The sequence below is a fragment of the Rhinopithecus roxellana genome, chromosome 10 (genome assembly GCF_007565055.1).
Source record: "Rhinopithecus roxellana isolate Shanxi Qingling chromosome 10, ASM756505v1, whole genome shotgun sequence".
In the NCBI taxonomy this organism is placed as follows: Eukaryota; Metazoa; Chordata; class Mammalia; order Primates; family Cercopithecidae; genus Rhinopithecus; species Rhinopithecus roxellana.
Window position 1 is genome coordinate 7,977,675 of NC_044558.1, and position 23,951 is coordinate 8,001,625.

At 49.1% G+C, this 23,951-nt stretch overlaps 1 protein-coding gene across 4 annotated transcripts in view; it reads right to left on the reverse strand.

Annotated features, from left to right (window-relative positions):
* Nucleotides 1-23,951, reverse strand: part of NINJ2 (ninjurin 2) — a 94,279-nt gene that overhangs the window by 31,338 nt on the left and 38,990 nt on the right. Inside the window, exons 1-2 of one of the 4 annotated variants that reach the window (XM_030939915.1) lie at nucleotides 14,337-14,491; nucleotides 9,456-9,569 (exon numbers count right to left, since the gene is read on the reverse strand). The exons of 1 other annotated variant lie outside the window; for it this stretch is intronic. In XM_030939915.1, the coding sequence (XP_030795775.1) occupies nucleotides 9,456-9,467 (12 nt within the window). In that variant the 5' untranslated portion in view covers nucleotides 9,468-9,569; nucleotides 14,337-14,491. Of the gene's footprint in view, nucleotides 1-9,455; nucleotides 9,612-14,336; nucleotides 14,492-23,951 lie in introns of those variants that run through there. 2 more of the 4 variants (XM_030939917.1, XM_010363534.2) reach the window with 2 other exon arrangements.

Genomic DNA, 23,951 nt, shown 5'->3' on the forward strand with positions numbered 1-23,951 from the left:
CAATGAAGATGTAAAATGGCAAGTAAGTATATAAAAAGATGTCCACATGATATGTCATCAGGAAAGTGCATATTAAAACAACAATTTGATGAGAATGGCCAAAATCTAGAACACCGACGATACCAAATGCTGACAAGGATGTGGAAAGACATCCTTGTTCATTGCCGGTGGGAATGCAAAATGCTACAGCCACTTTGGAACACAGTTTGGCAATTTCTTTCAAAATTCAACATACTCTTCCATACGATCCAGCAACCACGCTCCTTGGGATTTTCCCAAATGAACTGAAAACTTATGTTCACACAAAAATCTGCACATGGATGTTTATGGAAGCTTTATACATAATTGCCAAAACTTGGAAGCCACCAAAATGAAAATAGTCTGTAGAATAGTATGACGGTGGAAACATGCCATTATGCATTTGTCCAAAACTGTAGAATGTACAACATACCAGGAGTGAACTCTAACGTAAACTATAGATGTTGCGTGGTAATGTTGTGTCGATGCAGCCTCATTAGCTGCAACAAATGAACCCCTCTGCTGGGGGACATCGATAACGGGGGCGGCTGTGCATATGTAGGGACAGGAGGCATATGGGGAGTCTCTGTACCTTCCTCCTAATTTTGCTGTGAATTTTGCTGTGAATCTAAAACTACTCTAAAAAAATAAGGTTTAAAAAGAAAGAAACAAACAATAAAACCAAAGACAAGAGAGTGACTCAATGGAGAAAAAGTTTCCAAATATAAACAAGTGGCAAGCTGGGTGCGGTAGCTCACACCTATAATCCCAGCACTTTGGGAGGTTGATGCAGGGGCATCCCTGGAGGCCAGGAGTTGGAGACCAGCCTGGGGAACATGGCAAAATCCTGTCTCTACCAAAAATACAAAACATTAGCTGGGCGTGATGGCGTGTGCCTGTCGTCCCAGTTATAGGAGGCTGAGGTGGGAGGATCACTTGAGCCCAGGAAGTCGAGGTTGCAGTGAACTGTTATTGTACCACTGCACTCCAGACTGGACGATGAGAGTGAGACCCCATCTCAAAAAACAAAAACAAAAACGCAAAATGGCAGAATTCACAGTGGAAAAGATTAATTAACATAAAAAAAGTTAAACTTCTGTCACATGAAAAACTTTTTAAAAAGTCATGTCACAACTATTACAAATTTATACCCTAAACCGAATAACATACCTATTAAGTACAATTATGATCCCAGTTTTCTAAAATAAAACAAAATGCCTTTATATACAAAGGGGAAAAATAGAAGGTGAGACACTAAATGGTTAGCGATTGTAGGTTTCTGGGTGATGTCTGGTTCCACCATCTGTGTGACCTTGTGCAAGTCAGTTCACCTTTCTGTGCCTCAGTTTCCTCATGTGTAGCATGAAAATGATAATGGTACCTTCCTGACAGGGTGGCTCTGAGCATGACATGGGTTAATGCATGTACTTATAAGAGTGTGTGGCACTCAATAAATCTTAGTGTTGCTATTATTATAAGTTTTTTATAGATGGGCTTGTGAGATTTCCACTGTTTGCCCAGGATACTAAGGGTTGTACTAAGAGCATGGTGACACAGGAGAACATAGTCTGACATGGACAGACTTAAAGATTATCAGGAACAAGCAAGTGAAAATAGATCAGACAAATCAAAGAATAAAGGCAGCACATATTATTCATGTTACATAAAACCAAGGAGCTCTTCCCTGTATATGATGAACTGAAGAAGTCTTGAAGACATTGTACCTTGAGGCAAAGTAGGGCCAAGTGAAATTTCTACTTCTCTTGCCATTGGCCAAGAACATTTCATGGAGGAGATAGAATCTTAGAAGCCGAAGAGGTGAACGTATTAGTGGGAGTTACCATTAACAATGAACACCAAGAAGTGTCGTGGGAGGCTGCACCTTTGCAGTACAACCAACTCTGCGTTGAAGGTGTGGAGGGTCTGGGGCATCGTTGCTTTCGGGGAATGCCGGGCAATTAAAGGCCAGAGGCACCAGAGGCCTTTGCCTTGTTGAAGCCCTCTAGAATAATGCCGGATCCTTCTGGTATAAAGGACCATTTATTATCTCTAGTAGGATTTTTCTTTGTAACTCTGGGCTCATTTGTGTAGGTAGGAGGTCCCCTGAGGAGAAAGCTTGGTCTCTCATATATAAACACAAGCATCTGTGGATAAGTTTCCTGTAAGCAAATGAGCTTGTTAACGGGTGGGAAAGGGAAGAGCTGTTCACACACACATCGTGTATAATCCGTGTGTGTGTGTGTGTGTGTATAGGTATGCACAGACAACACTTTGCCAACACCCTGTTTCTGGTATGTGCAAGGATGGTTCCAGACTTGGCTGCTTCACAGGTGTTTTCACTCACTTCCCCAGGGGGTAAGTGCGGATCTACTTTGAGCAGGTAGCTGTGTCCACAGCTCCGTTCTGCCTCCACCCTCCTCCTTGCCCTTCCTCTGCCCAGAGGGAGGAAACTGGCAGTGGATTCCAGAGAGGACTGGAGAGGGCTGCCCGAGCTTGCCCATCTTACCAGACAGGGCTATGTCTAAGGTGTGAGTACTGTGGACCTGGCCACAGGCCACTTTTGAAGGAGCTCACCCATGACTCAGCTTGGGCTGTGGGAAACGCGGAGAAAGGGAGGGAGACATTTAAAACATGGTCATCAATTGAACCTAATTAGAGTCATTTGAGGTACACCTGATAGACATCAAACTGTTAACAGCAATTATCTGTGGCCGATAGAATTAAGGAAAATTTAAAATCCTGTTTAATATTATTTTCTACAACATTTTAGTTTTAACTTTTTTTTTGAGACAGGGTCTTTCTTTGTCACCCAGGCTGCAGTACAGTGGCACAGTCACGGTTCACTGCAGCCTCGACTTCCCGGGCTCTAGCGATCCTCCCACCTCAGCTTCCCAAGTACCTGGGAACACAGGTGTGCACCACCACACCCGGCTAATTTTCACATTTTTGGTAAAGACGGGGTTTCACCATGTTGGCCAGGCTGGTCTCCAACTCCTGGGCTCCAGTGATCCACCCACCTTGGCTTCCCAAAGTGCTGGGATTACAGGCATGAGCCACCGTGCCTGGCCTACAATGCTTGTATTTTTGTTACAAGGATGTATTTCTTGTACCAGCCGAAAAAGAGAGAAATACTGAAATAAATAAAGCACAAATTTGGAAAGTATTCCAGGCCAACATGGGGAAACCCCATCTCTATTAAAAATACCAAAAAACTAGCCAGGTGTGGTGGCGGGTGCCTGTAATCTCAGCTACTCGGCGGGGGCTGAGGCAGGCGAATCACTTGAACCCGGGAGGTGGAGGTTGCAGTGAGCCGAGATCGCACCAACACACTGCAGCCTGGGGGACACGAGCGAGACTTCGTCTCAAAAAAACAATATTCCTCCCTCCGCTCCAGTTAATTTGTTAGTGGATAAGAAATGAGAATAACAAAGCTAAATCTTAGACATTTAGTGGGGGTCATAGCCCCCAAGAAAAGGGTGCGTGTCCTAGCTACAGTGCAAGCCATCACGGGTTGAGCGGCGGAGCTGTGTAAGAGTTCACGACATGATCTCTGCAACGTCCTGCAAGGGGGGATTAGCCCCCCCATTTACTGGTGAGAAAACAACTCAGAGAGGTTAAGAGACTTACCAGGATGCCACGCATGTTGATGGCCTCATTGGGATTTGAACCCTGACTTGCCTCAGTAGAGCTGGGAGACCAGGACCACTCAGTCCCAGCAAGTCTGGAAGTGTGGGGGCCCTTCCAGCCCCACCACTGCACTTGGCCTACTGCCTGTCCTCCTCAGCTTGGTCAGACCTGCACCCCAGCATGCCCGGGGGGCTCACATTCCTCCCCGAGATGCCCCCACTGACTCACCATGGCGCCAGTGTTCACATTGTCCCGTCTCTGGGCACAGGAGCAGCCATGCTCTCAGGATAGCTCTGATACCGAGGTTTGCGCAGTTCTGGCCCAGCCCACCTCCTTCTGCCCAGCTGCCAGGACCCTGATACTCAGCCCTCCCCTGCCTGGTTTCTGAGTCTGAGGAATGTGCCCAGAAGCAAATTGGCACTGAGATTCACATTTACTCCTTTACTCCTTCCGAACGCCTGAGCCACTGGGGGGTCTTGGCTACCTCCAAGCTTCAGTTCCTCAGGGCTGAATTTCTCAGCGATCTTGGGAGGTCCTTGCAGCTGGGTCCTGCTGGGAGACATGCAGTGAAGGTGGTCAAGATAATGAGGGAAATGGAGCTAGAGGCTTTACAAAATGGGTGGAGGCCAGGTGTAGTGGCTTAAGCCTGTAATCCTAGCACTTTGGGAGCCCAAGGTGGACAGATTGCCTGAGCTCAGGAGTTCGAGACCAGCCTGGGCAACACGGTGAAACCCCCATCTCTACTAAAATACAAAAAAAGTTAGCCGGGCATGGGTGATGCAGGCCTGTAGTCCCAGCTACTCAGGAGGCTGAGGCGGGAGAATCACTTGAACCCGAGGGGTGGAGGTTATAGTGAGCTGAGATCGTGCCACTGCACTCCCAGCCTGGGCAACAGAGGGAGACTCCAGCTCAAAAAATAAAGAAAGAATAAAACAAAATTAAATTAAAAATAGGTGGAGTGGAGAAACAGTTTGAAATTAGATGGAAGGCAAGGTGAGTGGCAAATTTTTTTTGGTGTGTGTGTGTGTGTGTTTTGAGATCGTCTCCCTCTGCTGCCCAGGCTGGAGTGCATGGTGTGATCATAGCTCACTGCAGCGTTGACCTCCCGAGCTCAGGCAATCCTCCCACCTCGGCTTCCCACAGTGCTGGGATTACAAGCATGAGCCACCATGCCTGGCCCAGAATTGTTGTAAATTTCTTTTTTTCTATTTGTTAGGGTTGTTCTAGTATTTACATACTTTTAAAAAAATCAATCTTAAGGTTTCAAAGGGTGAAAACAAGATATGTAGAAATTTATCTGAACTCTCAGTAGTTAAAACACTCCCAATTCCTTTGGTAGGGAGATCTCTGTCCGTCCTTTGAAAGGTAGGTCCACCTTGACCAGAAGACTTATTATTTAGCGCTCTCCTCCCTGTGACTTGCTCTCTACTGCATTTGCAGAATCTGGCAGAGAAGCCAGCGCATTGAGAATGCTCAGTATTTGTTGAATAAAGGCATGAATTGGGTTTGCATCCTCATTTAGAATGCATGGAACTAGGTAGGTGCTTTTTGTATTATTTACCATGAATTTAAAAATATATCTTTTTAAAAATTAACTTAAAAAAAAACAGCCAGGTGCAGTGGCTTATGCCTGTAATCCTAGCACTTTGGGAGGCCGAGGTGGGCACATCACTAGAATGAACCGAGGAGTTCATTCTAGACCAGCCTGGCCAACATGGCGAAACCCCATCTCTACTAAAAATACAAAAAAATCATCTGGGTGTGGTAGCAGGTGCCTGTAATCTCAGCTACTTGGGAGGCTGAGGCAGGAGAATCACTTGAACCTGGGAGGTGGAGGTTGCAGTGAGCCAAGATCAGCGTGAGCAATACAGTGCGATTCTGTGTCAAAAAAATAAATAAATGAAATAAAATGATCTCCATGGGAATAAGGGAGTAGAGTCTGACCCAGTTTATTTATCTATCCGACTTGATGAACACTGTTGTAAGGTACTGACATCCCCAGATGAAGCCAGTAGGAGTCCCTTAATTAATAACCATTCAATTAAGAACAGATGTGTCACTTCAGCTGCAATGTCCTATCTGGTTTTGATTGAGGAGCCCACGCATACGGCACACTGGAGGCTTCCACCCTCAACAGTGATGACACTGGAGCCTTCCACACTCAACAGTGATTGACACTGGAGAACTGCAGTCAGACGTGGAGGGTTGACCAGAAACTCCACCAGAGCAGCTTTACTGAGCCATAATTCACACGCCACACAGTTCACCTATTTAAACCGTACCGTTCAGTGGCTTTTAGTACTTACAGAGTTGTGCAAACATCATCACAATCAATTCTAGAACATTTTCAGTCATCCCCAAAAGAAACCAGTGCCCATCCCTGCCTTCTCCCCAGCCCCCGCCTAGGCAACCACCAATCTACTTTCTGTCTGTATAGATTTGGGAGAGCTCCTATCAGTGGGATCACATACTATGTGGTCCTTTGTGATGTTCATTTAGCGTAATGTTTTCAAAGTTCATGCTGTAGTTAGTTCACAACAATTTTCCTTCCTTTGCTCACTTTCTTAGGGAGTCGCTGGAAGATGTGCACCACCAAAATCAAGGAAGAAAGACATGGAACCCACAGGACTGTGGGCCAAGTTGCTTTGGCACTAAGCAGAACAGAGGGGAAAGGAAGAAAGAGTGGAGCAGAGGAAGGGAGGGAGAGAGGACGACACTTTGAATTGAGCGCATAGAGAAAGCAGTCGGGAAACCAAGAGGCTCCTCCTGGCATTTGAACCCCTGGCCCCAACTCTTCCTGAGGCCCAGCTGCAATCCTGTCCTTTGGCTTTGTGAGACACCAGATACCCTTGCAATACATTCCACGTCTTGCTTAACGAGTTCACATTGCATTTCAGTCACTTGCAACCAAAAAATTTCTCCTGATATGTTGCTACTCAAGGTATTAAAACCTGGGAGCTTGTTGGCAATGCAGAACCTCAGGCCTCCCCCAGGTCTACTCAACCAGCATCTGCATTTTAGCAGGATTCCCAGGTGACGTACAGGCACATCCAAGTCTGAGAAGCACTGTCCTGATAGATCCGCCCTGCAAGGTAGGGTAGGGAGCGTATTAGGGATAATAGGTAAAATATTTGACTACATAGTAGGCATTCTGTAAGGGATGATGAGGAGGAGGATGACTGGAGTAGAAATACTTTGGAATTACAATCTCAAAAAGAGTTCCTGGGACCATGGCAAATGGTGGCTTTGCACCAGATTACAAAAACAAGCACGCAACCAAAAAGACAGAAAGCGCAATATCCCAAGAAACAGGTTGAGCTCTACTCCTGGAGCCTGTCGGGTGACTCAGCCCAGGTGTTGACATAGGAAAGCCATTAAGAAAACCCTTCTCAGGTGTGGCCACTGGCTGTGAGTGAGTGATTGACAGTCAGATCCGGTATGATGCTTGGCTGGGGGAGTGCTGAGCTAATGCCATCTTTCTCAGTAGAGCAAGCACTCTGCCCCAGCACTCAGGAAGTAGGTCAGGAGGAGATATCCTGCGTGAGCAGCTCCAGATTACTTTTTCAGGCAGAAACCTGCGGCCCATAGGACTGGGGGTAGAAGGGGAATGGGGATGAGAGGAGGCTGGGGGCCTGCTGCGGGGTGGAGATAGGAAATCACATCCTCATTCTTGGCAGAAGCAAAGTTGCCTGTCACATAGTTTTCCTGGCTCCAGTCCTGTGGCAGTCAGCCACCGTCCTTGTGCTGGGGGTTCCGTTGACTTTCCAATGCAAGCAACTTTGAATGCAAGCTGGGGCTTCACAGGAAATGGGCTTGTAGGAGCGGGTGTCCCTTCTGGGCCCTCAGTGTGCTGTGGATGGATGGAGGATGAGTATCCAAGGCCTGGATCTTCCCTAGGAGCTAGCAGTCATTGTTTTCCAATTGTCCACCAATTGCATGGCACTGCACTCAACCCTTAAGAGTCTTTACCAAGCACACCCGCCCTCCAAGCATTTATAGGCTAGAGTCCCCAGTCCTTTAGACTATCTTTAGGAATCTTATCCTATTCAGCAACAACAAACTCTACCATCATCCAACAGCTGTCCTTGTGAAGGCTGACCACAGTCGTCAACTCTGCAGCCACCACTACCGCCATAAAAGCCAAACGTTGCCCTTGAATAATAGCAAACACTTAATAATGTGCTTACGACCTGCCTGGCACTTTTCTAAGTACATATTTTAATTCATCTGATTCTCACAGTGACTTCATAAGGTCAAATGCAATTACAATCCTCACTTTACAGATGAGAAAACTGAGACATAAATGAAGCATTAAATGAGATTACACAACTAGCAAATGGCAGAGCTGGGAGCGGAACCCAGGCGATCTGGCTCCAGAGCTCCTGCCTTTTAGCCACAGTACCCAAGCCGTGGCACGGGCGCAGCTTGGTGGACAGGGTGTCAGCAACAGTCCTCCTGCTAGCTAATCCCATCACAGCCCTCACTAGCTAGCTGACTTCAGCTAACTATGAGTAACTCAGCAACACGGTGAGGTGCAAGAGCTGAGGCGTCAGAGGAAAAGATCTGGGTTCTGCGTCCTGATGCTGCCACCTGGAAAAGGACACTGATGCTGACTGAATGCAGAGTACGTATCAGGTCCGGGTTTAATCTTCCCAGCTAGCCTGTGTGACCTTAAGCAAGTCCCTGTCCCTCCCTGGGTCTCTGTTTTCTAATATGGAAAGCAGACCAGGTGCTTTCTGGGTTATTGTTTAATTCAATCTGGGCAGCACTCGCTTACGGAATGACTGCAGGCGCACAGTGCTACCCTGGGTGCCCAAGCAGCCACAGAGATGAGCAAAACGCAGAGCTGGCCTCTGCAAGGCTCACGGCCCAATTCTCTTTTCCATTTTGTACATCCTTGTGAGCTGAGCAAGGTATTATCATCCCTTTTTTTTAAACAATAGAGGAAAATGCCGGGCGCGGTAGCTCACGCCTGTAATCCCAGCACTTTGGGAGGCCGAGACGGGCGGATCACGAGGTCAGGAGATCGAGACCATCCTGGCTAACACGGTGAAACCCCATCTCTACTAAAAATACAAAAAATTAGCCGGGCGTGGTGGTGGGCACCTGTAGTCCCCGCTACTCAGGGAGGCTGAGGCAGGAGAATGGCGTGAACCCGGAAGGCGGAGCTTGCCATGAGCCAAGATCGCGCCACTGTGCTCCAGCCTGGGCCACACAGTAAGACTCCACCTCAAAAAAAAAAAAAAAAAAAAAGGAGAAAACAACAACAATAGGGGAATTGTCCCAGCTACTCAGGAGGCTCAGGCAGGAGGACTGTTTCAGCCTAGGAAGTCTAGGCTGCAATGAGTCATGATGGCACCACTGCACTCCAGCCTGGGCGACAGAGTGGCAAGACCCTGTCTTAAAAAAAAAAAAAAAAAAAAAAAGATGAAGGGGAGAAATAATGTTTGACCGTGGAAGGTCACATACTTTAGTTGTAGCCAGAGCGTGACCCCAAGTTGACTCCAAGTCTGGACCTCTTTCTGCTCCCAGCTGTCCTATTAGCCTACTTCATCTTGGCATCACTGGGGCCAAAAGCTACAAAGAACATTTTGAGCTCTAACTCTGCAGAGTCATTTCCAACCTTCTGCCTTCCGCATCCTGACAAGTGCACATGCACACACATTGCCGGACACCCAGCAGACACAGAACCAATGCTTTTGCATGAGTGACAATCAGCCCCTCTGGCAGCCCCCCTCCCCTGCCCTGTCCCCAGCGCCCAGCACCCAGTGTTGATCTGGTGAAGGTACCGAGGGCAGAGGCGCACTTACCATATACATCATGACTCAGATCCCATTTGCTGACTTGGAACTGCGGCCTCTTGCCCCACCAAGCAATTACTGGAGAACAGGAAGTCTCAACGGAAAATGAGGTCAGCCTGGTGGCTGAGAGGAAGAGGGTCAGCGAGCACAGCCTTCTGCCCCCGTGGGTCCCCACAGCTGCCAGCCCAGGGCCCTGCCTGCAGCAGATGCCCACCACAGCTTCACTAGTGGGTTAGCTGCTCTGAGCAACTCTGTTCAGCCCAGCCGCAGGAGGGGGTTACCAGGCAGGGACTTAATATGTGGCTCTAGAATCTGAAGGAGACAACTTCAACTCACCCTTGTTTAGCAGAACTGGGTTATGACAAGGACAATCACAGCACTGGAAATCTAGTCGTTTTTTTTTTTTTTTTTTTTTTTTTTTTTTTTTTGGGACGGAGTTTCGTTCTTGTTGCCCAGGCTGGAGTGCAATGGCGCGATCTCAGCTCACTGCAACCTCTGCCCCCCCCCGGTTCAAGTGATTCTCCTGCCTCAGCCTCCCGAGTAGCTGGGATTACTGGCACCCGCCACCACACCCGGCTAATTTTTTGTCTTTTTAGTAGAGACGGGGTTTCACCATGTTGGCCAGGCTGGTCTCAAACTCCTGAACTCAGGTGATCCTCCTGCCTTGACCTCCCAAAATGCTGGGATTACGGGCGTGAGCCACTGCACCTGGCCTGGAAATCTATTCTTTAAAGAACTCTGTGTTACCAAATTCACTTCCGCAATCTGTCCCAAGAACTTCCTTCTCTGTGCCCTAAGTTACGATAGAGGAAGAGGCACATCATCCCCAGGTCTTTCTTTCTTTCTTTTTTTTGTTTTTTGAGAAGGAGTCTTGCTCTGTCACCCAGGCTGGGGTGCAGTGGCATGATCTCGGCTCATTGCAACCTCCGCCTCCTGGGTTCCAGCGATTCTCCTGCTTCAGCCTTCTGCATAGCTCAGATTACAAGTGTGCGCCACCACACCCAGCTAATTTTTGTATTTTTAGTAGAGACGGGCTTTCACCATGTTGGCCAGGCTGGTCTCGAACTCCTGACCTCAAGTGATCTGCCCGTCTCAGCCTCCCAAAGTGCTGGGATTACAGGCATGAGCCATTGTGCCCGGCTCCCAGGCCCTTCCTGAAGTGGCATAAAAATAAAAACGGATTTTAGAAATCATTTAGTCTAAACTCCTCCTGGTCACACCGTTGGAAGCATTTCCGTGTAGATATTCTTCCCGTGCCCACCATACCTCTCTCTTGGCAATAAATAACCTGCTCCCAAGGCTAGAAGTCAGAAGAGACAAAACCTTTCGGGAGTTTCCAGGAGGCGAGGCCATTATGACTTGTTGTAGGAGGTTGCCCCCCAATGTCTATTTGGCCATCTTGTGGGATAGTAGAATTTTTGACTGGATGCATGACCACTTAGCTAAAGTCAACACTTCCCAATCTCTCTCTTGCAGCAAGGCTTTATGACCAAGGTCTGGCTAATGAGAACTTAGCAAGAAGAACTGTGCCCCTAAAAGGAAGGCACGTGTCTTCTCTATCCCCTCCCTCCCTCTTTCCCTGGCTGGAATGTGGAGATTGTGGTGAGCAACTTCAATCATGTGTAAAAGGTACATATCCCAGGAGCAGAGCAACAAGCTGGAAGGAGCCTGGGTCCCAAACACTGTGGAGCTGCTGTATTATCCCTGGACTGTCTGCACACAGATGATTACACACAGGCGAGAAATAAACTTCCATTTGGTCTAAGCTGTTATTATTTGGAGTCTTGTGTCAGTCAAATCTGCATCCTAACACAACACTCTGTGGGGTGTCGAGTCAGTCGCAACCTCCCGTTCTCCGAGATGCCCCCAATTCCACACACCTAGGAGGTGGCCTAGTGACATTATATCCTGTCCAGGGATACCTGGCTCAGGCTGGGTAGAGTAGGGGCAGGAGTCGTGTCCAAGCAGGGGCAATCAGATTTTCCCTTCCATTAATCTGGAACTGAGATTCACTGTTGCTATTCAACCCCCATGGACTACATGAATCAAGATGCACCAGGAGAAGCAAAAACGAGAGGCCAGGCAGCCCTAGAGAAGCAGAGGGAAGGAGCCGTCTGGGTTGGTGGGGCTCGAGGTTCTGGCCCAGGCACTTGGATGACCTCCCGGATCTCCCTGCCACGTGGTTCTTGGGAGAGATCCTGACGCTTTATGATAAACTCCCTCTTCTGGTCTCAGATGCTTTAGGTTCCTTTCTGTCACCTGTAACCCAAAGTGCCTGAGTCTCTTCTGATCCTTGTAAAGATCTGTGTATCCTCCAAAGCCAGGGGACCCATGCGTCTGCAGCACACCCTTGGCACACCAGGTCCTCTCTATCACTGCAATCATAGAAGGTCCTGAGGTGAGCTAGGTGGATTGGCAGATTGATCGCCTGAAGGCCTGGTTGGTAAATCAAGCCACGGGTCTTCCAAGGGATGCTAAACAGGCCTCATGGAAGCACAGAATCAGGGTGAAAGGGACACTTCATGCAAGGTGTGACCAGAAAGGCTTAGTGACATGTCCAAAGCATGCAATTCAGTGGCAGAAGTTCAACTGGACCCCAGCCCAGCACCCCCAGGTTCACTCCTCTCCCCCGCCATCCCTGGCTGGCCCAATTTGGGGGTGCTCTGACACACCAGGAGTAGTTTCCCTGTGCTAAAGAGCAAACTCCCTGTGACAGCTATGTCAAATCTAGCATATCCGTGGCTCCTAAGAAAAATGAAAATGTATCCTTTTCTCCTTTTTCTGGGTCTTTCTCTCGAATTCTAAATCTCATCACGCATTTTAAAGAATAAATGGGCTGGGTGCAGTGGCTTATGCCTATAATCCCAGCACTTTTGTAGGCTGAGGCAGGTGGATCACCTGAGGTCAGGAGTTCAAGACCACCCTGGCCAATATGGTGAAACCCCGTCTCTACTAAAAGTACAAAAAATTAGTTGGGCGTGGTGGCAGGCCCCTGTAATCCCAGCTACTTGGGAGGCTGAGGCGGGAGAATTGCTTGAATTTAGGAGGCGGAGATTGCAGTGAGCCAAGATTGTGCCATTACACTCCAGCCTAGGAGACAGAGTGAGACACAGTCTCAAAAACAAACAAACAAACAAACAAACAAACAAACAAACAAATAAATAAATTAAGGCCTTTCTTCTCTGGAAGGAGCAATGACTGTACTTCTACCGTGTGCCAGGGCCCATGCTGGCATTTTCTTTCCAGGTGCTATTCATTTAAAACCTTCCAGAAGCCACAGGTATGTGGGATGGAGAAAGGCCAAGTTCCTTGTCCATAGCACATGGCTAGTAAGAACTGTCCTAGGGAAGGAGCCCTGGCTACTCTGGCTGGAAACCCCGTGTCTTACACGATGTCCTACTGCCTCCTAAAGACCATCCTTAGCGATGGTTGCTGCCTTGACTTTCCAGCCTTCTCCACAGGCACCTGCTCAGCAGGGCTTGGTTCGGGGCCATGGGTATTGGGAAGTTACTAATCCCACTGTGGTTTACACCTCATGACGTCTTGCATTCTGCTGAATATTCTAGACTGCATGAGAGAGAGGAGTGTGTGTAGGTCCAGGGGATTGGTCTTGGGAGAACATAAGTCTGGGTCATTGGTGGTGGCAGAACAAAACGTTTGGAGATGGAATCTAGACGGTCAGCTGTGCGTGAGCTTCATGCCCATGGTGGGGTGGGGTGGGGGGGCGGTGTGCCTGTGTGCCCACAGGGGGCTCAGCAGATGGCACTCTTCCCTCACAGTCCTACCGGGCCTGGCTCCCTCCCTCTGTCTTCTTCCCCTTGCATTCACTACTTGCCTCTGAACACGTCTTCCTCCTCCATCCCTAGATGTTCTTTAGTACCTGTGCTCTAAGAGGATTCCTGCTTCCTTCTTATCCAGAGAAGTCACTTAGTTAGCTCATTTTTCCTCCAGAGAAGGGAACAAAGGCCTGACACCTCAGGGCTCAGCTTGCCTGTTTTTTGAGCTGTGTTTGCACCCAGAGCTGAGTGTCTGTCTAGCTCAGGTTCCCAGAGGCCTAGGGCCAGGACCATGTCTTCACACGCCGGGCAGTGTGCGTTGTCAGCGCTCTATGAAAAACAAATAGCAGTTATGCAAAGACAAGGAAACTGCTGGCTCGCGGAGGCTGTGGTCCCAAGCTCAAAAGATGCAGGCTTGAGGTCTTGACTGCTTCCATTTAGTGCACAAGCCCGTGTCCCTGACGCCAGCCAGAGAGGCCCTGCAGGATCCAGGAGGATTCTGCACTCCCATGGTCTCTCTGAAGAGTCGGGAGAGCGGTTTGTGTGAACGTGTAAGGTAGGGAGGGCCCTCTCTGATTTCATTATGGATTATAGAAACAATAATCTGCCATCATCTTCCAGCTCCGATAAATGAGTGGCTCTCGAAGGAGCTATGCAGGCCGCATTAGGAAGCTACATCTGAATCTCAGCGATCAGGCTGCTAAATGAAAACACCTTATATTTACCAAGAGGAGCATGACGTTTTTAAATGACTGACATCCCTTCCAAAGGCCAGATCTGCTTCTCATTCTTTTCTCTACTAAGAAACTCTGGCTCATGCCTGTAATCCCAGCACTTTGGGAGGCCGAGGCAGGCGGATCACCTGAGGTCGGGAGTTCAAGACCAGCCTGACCACCACAGAGAAATCCCGTCTCTACCAAAAATACAAAATTAGCCGGGCATGGTGGCACACGCCTGTAGTCCCAGTTACTCGGGAGGCTGAGGCAGGAGAATCGCTTGAACCCGGGAGCCAGAGGTTGCAGTGAGACAAGATCGCGCCATTGCACTCCAGCCTGGGCAACAAGAGTAAAACTTTATCTCAAAAAAAAAAAAAGAAAAAAGAAACTCTGCTTACCCTTCAAAGTCCAGCTCCACTGTCACAGCCCTTGGGAAGCCTTCCTCAGCTCCCATCGGTTAAATTTATCCCTCTTTCTCAGTTCTCCCAGAGCGTTTGCTTCACTCCACTAGTGCAGCACGTACCATGGGCGATTAGAGGGCTACGTGTGGGACTGTCATCCCGTGGACTGCATGCTTCCCAAGCACAGGAAATGTGCCTCGCACGACTTCACATGCCCTTTTCCGGGTCATCTGACAAGCAAGGGGAAACCCCGCAATGGGCAGAGCGGTTGTGTTGATGTAGGAAGCGTGTGAGAGGAAACGGCCGAAAGGAAAAGTGAGGCACAGTCTCTGAGAGCTGGAGTATCATTCCAGCAGAGTTAGCTGGGGTGAGGGGCTACAGAAAGGAGGACTTGTAATGGGCCAGAGGTATTGTGGTTAGAGAAAGCTGATACGAATTTGTTGCCGGCAGGGCCAGGCGCGGTGGCTCATGCCTGTAATCCCAGCACTTTGGGAGGCCGAGGCAGGCAGCTCACGAGGTCAGGAGTTCAAGACCAGCCTGGCCAACATGGTGAAACCCCATCTCTACTAAAAATAAAAAATTAGCCGGCTGTGGTGGCACATGCCTGTAATCCCAGCTGCTCATGAGGCTGAGGCAGAACTGCTTGAACCAGGACCCGGGAGGTGGAGGTTGTGGTGAGCCGAGATCACGCCATTGCACTCTAGCCTGAGCAACAAGAGTGAAACTCTGTCTCAAAAAAAAAAAATAATAATAATAATAATTTGTTGGGGTTAAGGAAGTTCTCAGGAAGGTAAAGGACCGGTTCAAGGAAATTTCTGAGTATAAAAAACCAGGACTGCATTGCCATTTCAAAGGGTTGCCTGGACTAGATTTTGAAGAAAAGTCCTGCAGTCAGGAAAACTCCAGGAACAGAGGCGGGAGGAGGAAAGAAGGAAGCAAAGACCATGGTAACGACCTTCCCATTGGAATAAACTGTGTCAGGCTGCACTGAGGAACCAGGCTGTGTCCTGTAAGTCCTGTAAGTCACTAATCCCACTACGGTTTACACCTCCTGACTTCTGACATTCTGCCGAATATTCTAGACTGCATGAGAGAGAGGAGTGTGTGTAGGTCCAGGGGATTGGTCTTGGGAGAACATAAGACTGGGTCGTTGGGTGGTGGCAGAACAAAATGTTTGGAGATGGAATCTAGACAATCATCTGTGCGTGAGCTTTGTTACAGTGAAAAATGGGATTGCTCCGGTCCCCGGGGTAATGACAGTGACAGTGCTACAAGTCGTACAGCAGCACCAGGAAACCCACCCCATTCCCTCTCCAAGTAGGAAAGAGGCCATGATGCCAAGAAAAGGGTCTTCACTACAAAATGAGCCTAGCTATCAACTTATAAATTAGAAGCAAGACTTCTGAGTGGTGTCAGGAAACTGCTAGTGTTCTCCTCTCTTGTACCTTCAAGATTTATCCAAAATGAGACACCTTTCTACACAGTAGCATCTTATGTGACCTAAGTCTGGAGACAAGAATCCCTAGTTGAACCAATGAAGGATCCAAAGACCCTAAAAGCTTAGCTTGGCATCTCAGGCACTTGCAAAGCTAGCATTGCCTCCAGTTCTTTAAAAAAGCGTGTTCAGCCGGGCGCAGTGGCTCATGCCTATAATCCCAGCACTTTGGGAGGCCAAGGCAGGTGGATCACCTGAGGTCAGGAGTTCGAGACCAGCCTGGCCAACATGATGGAACCCCGCCTCTACTAAAAATACAAAAATTAGCCAGACATGGTGGCAGGTGCCTGTAATCCCCGCTACTCGGGAGGCTGAGGCAGTAGAATGGCTTGAACCTGGGAGGCGGAGGTTGCAGTGAGCTGAGATCGCACCACTACACTCCAGCCTGGGTGACAGAGCAAGACTCCATCTCAAAAAAAAAAAAAAAACTGTGTTCACCCCCTATTCTTGTCCTAGGTCCCTAACCTAAGCAAAGTTGTTGTAGTAAAGCCTGGGACGTGCTAAGAGGACAACAGAGGAAAGACACTGGGGGAAGAGCCCACAGCAGTCAGAGCATGTCCTCCCCTCACAAAGGCCTCCCAGGCTTCTCCCTAAAGCCTTGGCCACGTGCTGAGAAACCTTCTTTCTAATCCTGCCCCTGCATATCCATGGCCCAAGCATTCCTTCTGCCTCCAGACCCGTCTCCAAGACAGCTGATGAGGCAAGTGTCCTGGCCAAAGCATAGCCGTTCACATCCCCTTTCTTCCTGGCCTTGTCATTAGGGGCTGCCTGTGTGGCTCTCAAGCTCCGGAGGATAAAAGGCTCAGGCTGCTGTGCTGCTTCTCACAGGTCTCTGAGCTCCCCGGGGGTTTCCTACGCAGAAGGCTGGCTGGCTGAGCACTCCCAGCTTCAGCCCCGCTGGCATCGGCATGTTTTCTGTGCTCTGTGCTCATTCCCCAGGATGTTCTGGTTTCCTCATCTCAGCTTTCTTTGTTTAGCCACAGAGATTGGGCAACTTCTGCTGGGCAGTGAGGTCGCGGCCCTGCCTCCTAAGAAAGGGCCTCTCCCTCACAGGTCAGCCTGAGGCCTCTCCCTCACAGGTCAGCCTGAAGTCACTTGTTCTCCAGAGGCCGTGCTCACCCCAGGGCCCTGACACTCAAGTCCATCCAACACCAGGTGCCTCTTTCTCTGGGCACTGTCCCATCCACACAGCTCTCACGTGGAGGCAGTGCTGTGCCCTGGTCAGGAGTGCAGGCTCTGGGGTCACCTCCCTGACCTGCCACCTGCTAGCTGTGTGACGTTGACCTTGACATCCCAGGAAAATGAAGTTCAGAATAGTTCCTATCTTACAGAGAGAGGAGGACTAAATGTAATCATTTGTTTAAAGTGCTGGCATCCGGTAAGCCAGAGCAAAGTGGTTTTATCTTCTGAGAAGTGGTGTCTGCTATGGCCTCGCAGCTGCCCTGTGGATTCAGAGCAGAAAGTCACTATATTGGAGAGCCAAAAAAAAAAAAAAAAAAAACCGCTTCTCATGCCTCATCCAGTGCCTTTCCTGCCTCAGGACTGCCACGCTTTCTGACTGGGCCTACCGGATGGTATACAAAGTCACAGGAGGGGGCCTGGAGCTCACCTGGTCAGCTTCTCCGGGTAGGAACGAGTTGTGTGTATGAAAGTCTTGCTTCACTTTCTTTTGTTTGGTTGGGTTTTGTTTTGTTTTTTTGAGACAAGGTCTCTCTCTGTCACCCAGGCTGGAGTACAGTGGTGCGCTCTCGGCTCACTATAACCTCTCCCTTCCGGAGGCTCAACTGGACCTCCCTCCTCAGCCTCCCAAGTAGCCGGGACTACAGGCATGCGCCACCATGCCTGGCTAATTTCTTGTGAGATGGGGTTTCACCATGTTGCCCAGGCTGGTCTCAAACTCCTGAGCTCAAGCAATCCGTCTACCTCAGCCTCCCACAGTGCCGGGATTATAGGCATGAGCCACCAGTGCCGGCTTTGTTTCACTTTTTATTTATTTATTTTTTTTTAATTTTTTATTTTTTTGAGACAAAGTCTCCCTTTGTTGCCCAGGCTGTAGTGCCCAGCTGATTTTTATATTTTTAGTAGAGTCGGGGTTTCACCATGTTGGCCAGGCTGGTCTCGAACTCCTGACCTCAGGTGATCCACCCGCCTCGGCCTCCCAAAGTATTGGGATTTCAGGCCTGAGCCACCACGCCCAGCCCTGCTTCACTTCCTTAAGGATCACCTCATTTTCCTTCACTGAGTTAAGGTGGTTACATAGTTTACCTTGGTAGCCATTTTCAGTGTTTTCCTTTCTAGAGAGAATAGCTCTGCCACTTTCTCACAGGGAGCCTCCTCTGGGGCAGGAACCAGAGACCTGGGCCTGTGGAGAGACCGCAGAGAGACCGAACCCCTCCTCTGCCCCGGCTGTGTACTGACGTCCCCACCACGCCCAAGGGCACGGGGCTTCATGAGGGAAATCCATAGCTTCGGTTCTCCAGGGGGCTCCCGTATCCTGCCTCACTCAACAAGAGCCACAGGCCAAGAAGAGGAAGGGAATGGCACCAAACACAGGCAGCTCTTTTCTGTCTTCCCAGGCCCCACCTGACCGGAAGGCCTCCCTCTCCCTCCCACAGATGTTATCAGAAGAAAGAAAAGGCCGGGCGTGGTGGCTCACACCTGTAATTCCAGCACTTTGGGAGGCTGAGGTGGGAGGATCACAAGGTCAGGAGTTCGAGCCCAGCCTGGCCAATATGGTGAAATTACTAAAAATACAAAATATTAGCTGGGCATGGTGGCGCATTCCTGTAATTCCAGCTACACTTGTAGTCCCAGCTACTTGGGAGGCTGAGGCAGGAGAATTGCTTGAACCCGGGAGGCGGAGGTTGCAGTGAGCCAAGATCACGCCATTGCACTCCCGCCTGGGTGACAGCGAGATTCTGTCTCAAAACAACAAAAAACAACAAACAACAAACAACCAAACAAAACAGAAGAAAAAACAAAGTAGAGCCAGCGAGGTGGCTCACACCTATAATCTTAGCACTTTGGGAGGGCGAAGCAGGCAGATCACTTGAGCTCAGGAGTTCAAGGCCAGCCTGGCCAACATGGTGAAACCACGCCTCTACTAAAAGTACAAAAATTAGCCGGACGTGGTGGCACGTGACTGTAATCTCAGTTGGGAGGCTGAGGCAGGAGAATCCCTTGAAACCCGGAGGTGGAGGTTGCAGTGGGCTGAGAGCTCACCATTGCACTCCAACCTGGGCGACAGAGCAAGATTCTATCTCAAAAAAAAAAAAGAACAGAGCTAAAAAAAGGCAGGCTGGAATGGCCCAATATCCTCTTCCTTCACCATCTCTTCTGCTTCCTCTGGTTCTTGCTTGTGGGAAGGAACAGAATCCACCCTGCATTGTTCCTTTGTAAAATATTTCTAAGTTCTTGGTTCGAACACTCCAGAGCCAAGTTTGCATGATATTTGCATATAATTTGTATAACACTGAGGTTATTCTTTCAAATGCTCACACCAAGTTCTCTCACAGCAAAGTTAAGTGTCCAGAAAAGGAAGTCTGGGCATAGTGGCCCATGCCTGCAATTCCAGCACTTTGGGAGGCCGAGGAGGGAGAACTGCTTGAGCCCGGGAGTTCAAGGCCAGCCTGGGCGACATAGAAAGACCCCATCTGTATAAAAAAAATTTTAAAGGCCGGTCATGGTGGCTCACGCCTATAATCCCAACACTTTGGGACGTCAAGGCGGGCAGATTACCTGAGGTCAGGAGTTCAAGACCAGCCTGACCAACATGGGGAAACCCTGTCTCTATTAAAAATACAAAAATTAGCCAGGTGTGGTGGCACATGCCTGTAATCCCAGCTACTCAGGAGGCTGAGGCAGAAGAATTGCTTGAACCTGGGAGCCAGAGGTTGCAGTGAGCCGAGATTTTGCATTGCACTCCAGCCTGGGCAATAAGAGCAAAACTCTGTCAAAAAAAATTTTTTTTTTAATTAGCTGGGTGTGGTTGTGTGTGCCTATAGTCTCAGCTACTCGGGAGGCTGACGTGGGAGGATCAGCTCAAGGATCACTTGACCTTGGGAGCTCAAGGCTGCAGTAAGCTGTGATTGCACCACTGCACTCCAGCCTGGGTGACAAAGTGAGACTCTATCTCAGAAAACAAAAAAAACTGCAGAAGGATGAAATATATATATATATATATCGTTTAAAAAATTAAAAAACATATATATATATAATAAAAAATAAAAAACAAAATAAAAACAAAAAACAAGAGGATGTGGGTTTTGCTCCTGGCTTCTAGGTCTCTGTGGTTCTGTTTAGGACACGGAGCATCCACACTCAGCTTTATCATTCTGGTTGGCTAACTTAGGTACGTTGGTCGGTTTATCTGGTCTGCAAAATAGAAATAACAATCCTTATCTTCTATAAAGGATTATTATGAGGATTTTACAATGAGATAATAGATGCAAAATCACTCCATCAACAATAAAGAAGAGGTAACATTTTCAGCTATTATGACGGTTTTTAACATTATTCAGTGAATAACGTACTCTGATAGTCTGAAAGGGATAAGGGGGAATCTGATTACGGATTTAATGTCAGACTGCACAAGAGCCTCCTCTTTCCCCTTTGGAAGTTTTCTAGGGTGCCAGGTGACAGCAACCCTGATCTGTCAGTAGGACCATCTGCACCCGTCGGAGCTCCTGGCTGGACAATGCCAAGGTTAAAAGTGTGTGGTTGGCCGGGCGCGGTGGCTCAAGCCTGTAATCCCAGCACTTTGGGAGGCCGAGACGGGCGGATCACGAGGTCAGGAGATCGAGACCATCCTGGCTAACACGGTGAAACCCCGTCTCTACTAAAAAATGCAAAAAATTAGCCGGGCGAGGTGGCGGCGCCTGTAGTCCCAGCTACTCGGGAGGCTGAGGCAGGAGAATGGCGTAAACCCGGGAGGCGGAGCTTGCAGTGAGCTGAGATCCGGCCACTGCACTGAAGCCTGGGCGGCAGAGCGAGACTCCGTCTCAAAAAAAAAGTGTGTGGTTAAAAGTCCCATGGAGAGTTGGTAATGAGGTAGGGGTGAGGGGGGAGTGTTGAGAAGGCAGTATGCCATTCCGGAACCCCAGAACAGCATTTTAGGACTCAATGCCCAGAGGCGTTTTGGGACTTTGCAACCACAGGAAGGGCTTTAGAGATTGGTTGTGCCTGATCTGTCTATTTTACAGAGGAAGAAACTGAGGTTCAGAGAGGCATGTATCCTACCAGCAGGCTTTGGTTAGTGATCTGGGTTGACCCGGTGAAGGTCAGTCTGACAGCACGGTGGCCCGGGGCCCTTTCAGTCACAGTGCCAGAGCCTCGGGCCCCAGGGAGACTGCAGTTTTAGATCAGGAGCCGAATTGCCTCTTATTGCAGAAGTTCTGTCTCCGTCTGCAGAGAAAAGGAGGCTCTCAGCCTCCCGGGGTAGCAAAAGGCAAACACACTTGGTTACCAGGAGCCCTTGAGAAGGTGGCAAGAGTGGAGAAGCACAAACACCCGACTCCCTCCATCTCTGGCTTTGGCTCTAGACTCGGATGGTTTAGAGCCAAGGCCTCCAACGGCCTCTCAGAGCTCTCAGAGAGCCCTGCTCAGGTACAGAGAAACCGGTCTCGTGTCTTCTCCATGGGCTCCCACAAACAAGAGCTTATCAGAAAGGTCAGGCTTCTTTCTGAAAGGCAACAAAACCAAATCCCAGAACTTTGAAAGGTCACGTGCCTTGTGGAGAAATAGTTGGGGAGTGGGGTGCCGGCAGTTTCTTTTAAGGAGAGCAGTGACTAGAAGCAGTGGTCCAGGAGGGAGGCAGTTTATGGTCAGGACCGTTGGATAGAGTCTGGCAAGTATTTATCAGGAGTTGATGGTGTGTCCAGCCCTAAGCTGGGCACTTGGGGTAGGGGATACAGAGTATGTTGAGGACCTGGCGCCTGCTTGCAAGGTGCTTCCTGGGGATACAAGACTCTCATATGTGATTCAAAAAAAGAGAAAAGGCAGCAGCTATGTTAGTGGCCAAAGAGAACATGCTTCAGTGGGAATGAGAAGAATCCGTGTGGGTTCATCTAGTTCTCAAGAGCTTCATGGAGTGGCGCAATCTGTATACAGCCGCACACCCTGCAGTCAGTGTGTGAACTGAGGAGAGAGGTGGGAATGAGCACAGGAACTCACCCTTTCTACCTCTGTACACAGGCTGTGAGCTAGAATTAGAACGTAAAGAACGCTGTGTCCTGCAAGGGTTGCGTGTTGCCTGTGGAGTCCTCCTGGGCCCTTCCAGGATGTGGCCAGGATGCTTAGTGCTGCAGATAGTCTCCTGGAAGAGAGGGACTTACACATTCTTGGTGAGCTGGGGCTGGGTTTAGAATGATTCCTTGGGTAAAGAGGTAGCAAAATTACTTGATCCTAAAGAAGCCCCAAGTATCCTGAGCCCAGCAGCCTTGCATAAAGTTGTATTGCATAGTGACTACCATGTCAGGGTCTGGATTTAGAGTTGGCTTTGAATCCTATCTCTGCAGCTTTTAGTAACAGTGTGACACTGTCATTGACCTCTCTAAGCTTCAGTTTCCTCATCTGTAAAGTGAAGATAATGTTCCTTAACAGTCAGGGTTATAGTGAGGACTAAGTGAGGGAGGGCTTAGCTCCCAGCTTGGCACCCTCAGCCCACGGCAGCCACGTCATGGCTTTGTGCTCCAGTTTGTTGCCAGGGCCTGGTGTTCCACGGTTCGCCCTCTTATCTGACTGTTTCTCAGATCGGGCAAGCCCTGAAGCGTCCTTTCATCCCTCAGGTGCCCTTTGGACACCTCCTAGTGAGGGGAGAGCGCAGGCAGTGCGGGAGTGGGAAACTGGATGTCGTCGCCGGGTGTCCATTCTATGGCTCGTGGGCATCCTGCAATGGGCCCAGGACATAGCCAAGGGACCTGGATGGAAACGGGCCCCAAACTACTTCACTAGGAATTTTGTTTTCCTAGACCACAGCTTCTCCATCTATAAAATAAACAGCTTAAACTAGACCAGCGATCCCCACTTTGCGGGAAGGGGAGAGGGTCTCAGACAGTATGGGGTCCCTGAATCCAGATGCACAGCAAACATTGCCTAGAGAACAAATAGATGATGCATCTCACACAGAAAGGCTGTGCTGTTTGTCAAATGCACAGAGATGCTGCTATCATTTTTAAGATAGATGTGAAAAGTATTATTGAATGCATGGTAGCTTTTATCAGCATGCAGTTTTTCATTTGTAGATACTAAAAGTACAATTACAATTACTTGGAAGGATCCAAACATGGTTTTGAAGTTTGTTTGTTTGTTTTTGAGGCGGAGTCTTACTCTGTCACCCAGGCTGGAGTGCAGTGTGGCATGATCTTGGCTCACTGCAACCTCTGCCTCCTAGGTTGGAGCAATTCTCCCACCTCAGCCTCCCGAGTAGCTAGGATTACAGGTGTGCGTCACCATGCCCGGCTAATTTTTGTATTTTTAGTAGAGATGGGGTTTTGCCACGTTGGCTAGGCCGGTCTTGAACTCCTGACCTCAGGTGATCCACCCACGTCGGCTTCCCAGAGGGCTGGGATTACAGGCATGAGCCACCGCTCCCGGCCAAGGTTTTGAAGTCTTAAAGAGGTACTCAGGCTTGAAAAGTTTGGCTACCACTGGATGAGATGAAAGACTTACTCAGTCCTTCCTGGACATGGCTCCTAAGTCCAACCAAACAAACAAGCAGTCCTGGGTCTCTAGCCTCACATCCTTCTTGAAGAAATAGCAGCGACTAGAAGAGGTTCCCCTGTGGCAGTGAAGACAAACTAGAAGGAGAGACAAGTAAGAAAGAGTAGCGTACAATCAGGCATGGTGATTCACACCTGTAATCTCAGCACTTTGGGAGGCTGAGGCAGGAGGATTGCTAGAGCCCAGGAGTTCAAGACCAGCCTGGGCAGCGTAGGGAGACCCCCATCGCTATAAAAATTTTTAGAAAATTAGCCAGGCATGGTGGCACACACTTGTAGTCCCAGCTACTTGGGAGGCTGAGATGGGAGAATTGCTTGATCCAGGGAGTTTGAGGCTGCAGTGAGCTGTGATTGTACCACCGTACTCCAGCCTGGGTGACAGGGTGAGACCCTGTCAAA